We start from the raw sequence: 8,083 nt of genomic DNA on the forward strand, positions 1-8,083 counted from the left end.
GAAATTTTTTATTTCAAAAGTCTGTAAGTTCTTTCAGTGTTATATCTTGTCTTTCTTGAGTCTTATTCACTCTTTCCATCCATTCCCTAATCCCTGTTGTATTCTGGGTCCAGTTGTTGGTGACTTTCATTTTTGGTCACCAAAGTCTGATTTTTCAGGAGTTTTGTCTTTGGTGTACTTGAAATTGCCTGAGGTCTTCCTTTGGTTTTTCCTCATTTGTGACAGATCTCTTGTTTTTCTCTTTAGTTCTGTTATTCTGTGTCAGTGGGAGAGGCTTTCCCTTCTGATGTTTGCTTGGTCCTCTGTTCTTCCCTGATCTGTTCTCTGGATTTATTCTGTTTTGAAATATGACAGTGGATGGGAAGCTTTGCTGTCTCTTGTAGTTTTTGAAATTCGAATAAAATAGGGGATGAGTTGTTAGGATTAGAAACTACTTGAAAATTACAATATTCACTTATTGTCATATGTGCTCCTTTGAGACCCACTCCCCACCACCACTCTATATGATGATGCAAAGCAGAAACCAATGCAAAAATAAGCAATTGAACATACACTCCCCCCAACAAACTGGAATAACTACAAAGTAAAACAAAACAAACAACAGCAACAAAAAAACCCCAAGGAAACTAAACACACACACACATGCCTAGCATAAAGTGAATAGAGAAGAAAAACAGAAAGACCAGAGAGGAGGGAGAAAATGGAATTCAGGTCGAATCCTCACACATATCTTGACACACAACTTAAACTATGAAAAATGAAAATTAAAAAACCAGAAGAACAAAAGAGGAAAAACAAACCAATAACAACAAAATTGAAAGATGAACACTCAGTCATTCACATACACACATAAACAGAAAATGACAAAAGAAAAAAAAAAGAAAAAATATTTGGGGGGAGCAGATTAAACCCTCACATACACATTCACACACAAAGGAAAAATATTTTTAAAATAGATGAACTAACAAACAGTCAAAGCATTTTTAAAAAATTTTTTTAATTGAAAATTAAAAATAAAAAAACCTGCCCTCTTGTGGCAGACTCTGTAATTGTTCCACCAGTCAGGTCTTTCCTGTAGAGCTACCTCTTTCACTCCTCAGGGTCCAAAGCATGGAAGAAGGAGGGGCACTGAAGATGGGTGGGGCTGCAGTCCTCTCCTCCCACTCTCGTATGGTCAGGGAGATCTCCTCCGGTGGAGAAGTATGGGATTGTCTCTTCCCCAGGTTTGTACCTGTAGGGGGTGCCCCAGCCAGGCCTATCCTGGAATGAGTTCTCCTATTGCGACTGACGTCCAGGGTCTGCCTGGGTTTGTCCCTCTCATGGCCCAGTCATGACCCAGCTGTGTGGTCTGACGTTCAGAGGGTTGCTGAGGAGGAGGAGGTCTAGGTCAGCCCTGACTCACTACTGATCTCTTTGGAGTTCTTCCTCATCCTTTTCTGACCACACCCTTTGTCCCATGGCTGGATCAGGGTAGGGGGTGGGGCACCTGGAACTCAGCACTCATCAGGTCCCTCCAAAGTTTGTGCTTTCAGGATATTCCCTCAGGGTCACAATGAAGCCCTGAGTAGTGATCCCCTGGTCACAGAGATCGGGTCTGTTGCTCCGTGTTGAGCAAATTGGAGCACTTTCCTGCCCCACCTTCAAGATGGTGGTGCGGTGCCTCTCTTGTCCTCTTCCGTGGGACTTTGCCTCTGGACTTCCTCCATAGCCCCTGCTGCCAGTGCCCCGCCAGGTGCTGAAATGGTGAGGCAAATCCCGGAGCAGCTGCACAGGTGAGGGAGAGCCTGGGGTGATATTTTCTCCCCACCACTTTTGTCCATTAAAAAAAAATAATAATAATGGTACTCAGCTTCTGCGACCTGGGAAGAGCCAGGGACAAAGCAGAGAAGCTGCAGCGCCAGCTGTTGCACCAGGGGCCACTTGCTCACGAGCCCCACTTAGACAGTCTCTCCTAGCATTTTCTTCCCAGGGAGGGTTTGTTGATTTAAAAAAAAAGAAAGAAAGAAAAAGAAAATGGTGCTGGCTTCTGTGTTCTGGGAGTCACTAGTGTCCAAGCCCAGCAGCACGGCATCAACTGCTGCACCAGGAGAGCCCTGGCCACTAGCTCCCTCATCCTCACTCAGTCAACCACTCACATGCCCACTAACTCACCAGCACATACACAAGATTTTCCATACACTCACTCCCATGGGGACTCATAGAGTCTGACGCTCAGCTGCCATCTTCCCAACCTCTCTCCGGGTTTTCTTTTTGCTGTTTTTGTTTGTTTGTTTGTTTTTCCCTGTTCATGGGCAGCTCTATAAACTTGCACTCTAAGGCTGGTTTGCTGAAGACCATACCAGCCTTAGACTTCATAAGACTTCTGTTCCATGAAGTCTTGGGGACACAGGTTCCTTCCACCTCACCCCTCTGTCATATCTAGGTTTCAGCCCTTGTTCTCATCATCAAAGATGGCAATATCTACACTCCAGTTAGGTTGGCAAATGGGTAAAAGAGCAAAAGGCACACACCTGAAATCTCTTTTAATTATTTCCTGGAAACCTTCACACAATTCTTCCTCTTGCAGTCTACCTAGTTATATGTTCAGTCATAGCTACAAGGGAGCCTAGGAAATAGGGTCTTTATTTTGAGCATCCAAGTGCCCAGCTAAAAATTACTGTGAAAGAATATTGGTGAATAACGAGCAGCCTCTATCATATCACCAGGTGCTGTGACGTCTTAGAAGCTGTGCGTTAACTTGTACCTTTATGTTTACCTTTCAGATAAGTTATACATGTACACTAACATTGAATGTCTGTAGGATGCATAGTGTTTTATTAGGTATTTGCAGGCTTCACAGTGAATTGTATTCAGATAGGAGAAAAGTTAAATCTCTCAGTAGTGGCATCTACACCACTGACAGAAATGCAGTTTGAAGTTTATCTTTTCGAATAGAAAGGTCTTGTCCTATTTTTGTCCTTCCTAATTTTCATTTCATAGGAGGAAAAAAAATATAGCTGCTGTAAGTCAACTGACATATAAGTGTGTACACTGTCATTCTGTATATTTAGGCTAGGAGAGTATCATACATTTTATGCAGACTTTCAGTTGGTGTTGAAAAGGTGATTATATTTTATTAAATTTAAAAGCATGTTTTATAATAGCACTATATCAGACATAATAGTTTAACTATACCATAAATGGTTGTGAACTGTAGCTATTATAGTGTCACCATTTATTGGCTTTTACATAAACCTGTTATATGATAAGTTCCTTTATTGCCCATCATACCCAGCAACATAGTAAACAATACTTCAACATTCTTTAACTAATATACATCGACTGAGCTTTAATTTGCTCAGGAAGTTAGTACAGTGAATTAGAACTGTAATCAAATCTTTTCCCCCAAGGTTAACTTGGAAAAAATATTTTTATAACAAAATCTTTACAGTACTTTGGAAAGAAGACTTTTGTATTTACTTGATTTGAGCTCTAAACTGTTATAGATTCCCAGGAGGAAGTTTTCCTACCTCCAGAGAAAATCATGGCCATTCTTAACAGCCCTAGTGGTTTTTAAAAGTTGAATCATGAAACTATTAGACTAGAATTGATATTGTTGTAGTTTTCAGTCAGATCCATATTATACATGATAAAATAAATCTGGACCATATTCTGTAATAAAACTATATGGATATTACACAGCAAGTAAAGTATAAACCCAAGACAAGGAACTAGTTCAGGTATGTGTTTTAAAGTTTCTTTCTCACACATTCAAGATTTTCACCTAAGCCTTTATCCTACACACATTTAACAAATTGGGTAAGTTATAGCCAATAAAACCAATTTTCTTTCTAATGTAATTAATAGGAATCCCACTCCATTCTATAGGCATGTTTTTATTAATGTATCACAAGAGGAATGCTCTTTTTACTTTATTTGCTTACAATTTTAAGAAACACTGAAAGAACTTTTTTGAAAAGTTAAATGGAAGGCTGGCAATTCTCCTAATGGGAAGATGGACTCATACTCTTCCCACTCCCTTATGCCCTACCTCTAATATGAAATGTCTTGCATGTGGTTTTAATCATGGTTAGTTGCATTTAACTAAATGAAAAATAATATTGTGGCAACTTTATTTTGGTCTGCACATTACAAATCATTTCAACTTAATTCACTTTGATTGTAATGTCAAAATTTCAAACAGAACATGATATGGTGCTCTGTATTCAACAGTGATTTGTAGGGGCTATGTAGAAATGGAAGAATGTCACTACCAATTTTGTGGCAATCACATACACACAGAGTCAAAGATGGGATAACATTCAGGTTGACAAAACTCCGTCAGAATCAAATAAACTTTGACTTAGGTTTTGCTTGTGCCCTTTATGAAATGCTGGACCTTAACAATAAGGGTGGCATTTAATTGTAAATTTTCCTACTAACTATAATGTAAAGCACCTCATATATCCTAAATTCCCTAAAAACCTTAAAAAGAACTTTAGATGAAACTAGTAGATTTTTCATGGACATTAGAGGGTTCCAGTAAGGTTCTAAATTTTTAAAGTGTGTCCTGCATAAATTATTTGAATTTTCTTCCCCCAAATATAGACCCTTTGAAAAAGGACGTACTGTGTCTGGCTCCCTCTTAAAATGGTGTTCAGCAGATTGTGTGTGTTCTGTTATAGGTTCACTACTGTGATAGACAAAGTGGCAAAGAGTGTGTGACCTGTCTGACATTAGCCCCTGTGCAGATGACTTTCCATGCTATTGGAAGCTCCCTTGAAGCCAGCCATGACCAGGTATAAATATGCCAGTGCCATTTTGCTGCATTATGGTCCAGCTCAAAAAATTGGAGGCCATCAAAATGGAAGCTATGTGCACACATATAGCTTTGCTTTTCTTAATGCGTTATCCATTAGCACCATTTGCTAGACTTTTGAAAATCAAAATTGTTTATGTTGAGAAACTGGTATCATGGAAGATTGAAATTATGTTGGACTTCTTGTTTGCAGTACATTCTGTTTTAAAATAGACTTATAAGGAAGAAATAGCTGCCCTACAAGTTATTTTTATCTTTAATATATAAAACAGGAAGGATCAGCAAAGCAGTGTAGATAACACAGGATTCTCACTACAATATATTCATTAATCTCTGTTGAAGAGAATTTTATAGAGAGAGTGTACAGTCATGTGTCACTTAATAAAAGGGGTAGGTTCTGAGAAATGCATCATTAGATGATTTCATCCTTGGACAATCATCACAGAGTGTCCTGACACAAACCTAGAGGTACAGCTTACTACACACCTAGACTATCTGGCAGAGCCTATTGCTCCTAGACTACAAACCTGTTAGCTCGTTACTGTACTGTATCCTGTAGGCAATTGTAACATAGAGGTAAATGTGTATCCAAACATAGAAAAAATGCAGTAAAAATACGCTATCATGATCTGATAGAACCACCATCATATATATAGTCTGTCATTGACTGAAGCATCATTGTGTGTTACATGACTGTAAAATAACCATGTGAACTTTAAGAACCATCAGCTTAGTCCCATAACCTGGAATATTATTGAAATGAAGTTCTAGTGTTGTTTTAAAATTTTTATTTCTGAAATAAAGCTAAAAATCTGAAAAGTGTATTTTTTCTTAAACAGATTCCTGCGATTGTTTAGATAGCAACTTGAGAATATATCCTCGTGTATAAGATAATATATATTCTTAGTTAAAATTATTATTATATTAGACTAATGATCTAGGTTATAGAATTTCTAGCTTGGAGTCAGAATATACAGACTTACACAATTTACTGTGTGACTAATCAGCTATGCTTTCAAAATTAACCATTCATGTACAGAAAAATTATAACCCATTTTTGTATTCATTTTTCAGAAAATTTAAGGATCATTCATAGTCTTACCTGTCTTATCTTTTTTTCCCTTCTATCTGAGTAGTGCCTATTGCAAGGAGAGAATAAATAGTCTATCTTCCCAAACTCTTGATTTATCATTGTCTGACTCAGACAAGACTTAGGGAAACATTTTTAAGGGTACACTTCTCTAGTCCACAATGTCTCTGACATTGTTTACTTCTAACCATTATTTGTTGGTTGGTGGGAAGGTGTTGTGGTATTCAGGAAAGAGTAACTAATTGGTGATTGGAAAATCTGAGGTTTAGGAACTAACCGTGGCATAAGTCAGCTGTAGCTACCTGAATGGTAGCTACCTTCCAACTCCGTGCAACTCTGTTTCCTAGAATATTAAATAAAGGAGTTGATGGCTGGGTGCTGTGGCTCACACCTGTAATCCCTGTACTTTGAGAGGCCAAGGCAGGAGGATTGCTTGAGCCCAGGAGTTCAAAATCAGCCCAGGCAACATAACAAGACCTCGTCTCTATAAAAAATAAAAATAAAAACTAAAAAACAAAAAAAGAAGGAATTGAATTAGATGACTTATAAGATCCAATCCAGTGTTACCATTTTATGATTCTATAACTGATCCTGCTCCTGGCTGAATGAGCCCAACCAAGAATAAGCAGTTATGTAGATTAGGAAAGCAGCTTAGAAGCCGCTTCAGTGCTTCTCAGATCCTGACACTGTGCCTTAGACACAAAAAACAGCGTGGTAGGAACCTGAGGGGCTCACAGAAAATGTTACATTTCCTTGTATAAACTATAATTTAGCTGTATGCTAGGTATTAAGGATAAAGGGGGTGGGGGGATGATGTTAGAGACTGTCCCTTCTCGTGAGCTTACAGTCTAGTAACTTCACCTCTTCGAATATTTGGCGAGAACAGGATAGTTACCTCTGCATCTATCTGCATCTATCTCTATATCCACTCATGGTAGAAACAATGGCAAGAAGGTATAAGATACCCATTCTGAAGAGGTCTCTTCAGACTGAGATAAGAAATGAAAGAATGTATCTGAAAAGAGCATGTTGCTATAAAAAAAGCACTGGAGTGGGAATAGAGACCCAGTGTTGCTATGATCTAATTATGGTCTCTCCACCTCTGGAACTTGACTTTTTCATATATAAGATGATCAGGCTGTTCAGGCTTATGCCAAGTTCATGTGCCAAGGTACTCAAGCCCAGAACTGCTGTTTTCCCATATGGCACCTTTGCAAGTTAGAAAAGAAGTGCCTCTTAAGGCATTTGACTGCCTTCCAACAAAATTTTTGTGATATACAAATCCACAATAACTACAGTATGAATGGCATCCGGTTGAGGTGTGCATTGTACAGCCTGTGCAACTGTACCTCGTGGCCTTATGCTATGTCTATCTGGAATATCAGTTTTACTCAGCAGGAAGTAAAGACATTTTTATGCTAAGTAACTATGTTATAGATGACAAATTTGCATGCAATTTTAAGATAAAAAAAGACACTTTCAGGAAATGTGTTAATATTGGTCAAATTGATGAGTGGATAAATGACTAGAGCCGTGACAGGAATAATCATCCTGTGCCTCAGACACTCTATTGTGACGACCTCACCGTCATAGTCATAGCCTGTGAGAGGGGTGAGGAGTCAAGGACGACTCCAAGGATGGCCTGAACAGAAAGGTGGATGGTGGTATTCTGGTTGGGCAGTGGTGTGATCCTCGTATTTGGATAATTGGCTCCCTGGGGAAGAAGACACAGAGTAAACCTCTACTCCATGCCCTCCGGCTTTTCTACATTGTGTCACCATTTTCCCGTCCCCAACCTGAATGTCTGTCTAAGCAAAAGGCAGCCCTTCATCATACCGTCATAAACTTGATCTTATAAGGTGGAAATGATGGACTACTGAGTGCTTTTCTACCCATTAACTTGTAAATGCTAGTAAACAGGGAAGCATTTTAAAGCAAGAAAAATTATGATCACTTAAAAAAATGTCTCTCAGCCAGGCTCGGTGGCTCAGCCTGTAAATCCCGTGCCTTGGGAGGCTGAGGTGAGTGGATTGCCTGAGTCCGTGGTTTCAAGATCCGCCTAGGAAACTTGGCAAGACCTCATCTCTACAATAAATCAAAAAAATTAGCCGAGCGTGGTAGCACGCGCCTGTAGTTCAGCTACTCGGAAGGCTGAGGCGGAAGGATTGCCGGAGCCCAGCAGGTCGAGGCTGCAG

General features: G+C 39.3%; 1 protein-coding gene across 1 annotated transcript in view; it reads left to right on the forward strand.

Annotated features, from left to right (window-relative positions):
* The window catches only part of LOC103275237 (double-stranded RNA-binding protein Staufen homolog 2), a gene marked incomplete at its 5' end in the record, with an annotated part of 189,625 nt that overhangs the window by 64,539 nt on the left and 117,003 nt on the right, over positions 1 to 8,083 (forward strand). Inside the window, one exon of the mRNA XM_021706243.1 lies at positions 4,665 to 4,778. Within this exon, the coding sequence (XP_021561918.1) occupies positions 4,665 to 4,778 (114 nt within the window). The remainder of the gene's footprint in view (positions 1 to 4,664; positions 4,779 to 8,083) is intronic.

Source organism: Carlito syrichta, unplaced genomic scaffold (assembly GCF_000164805.1).
Source record: "Carlito syrichta isolate Samal-C Ts95f unplaced genomic scaffold, Tarsius_syrichta-2.0.1 Scaffold315374, whole genome shotgun sequence".
In the NCBI taxonomy this organism is placed as follows: Eukaryota; Metazoa; Chordata; class Mammalia; order Primates; family Tarsiidae; genus Carlito; species Carlito syrichta.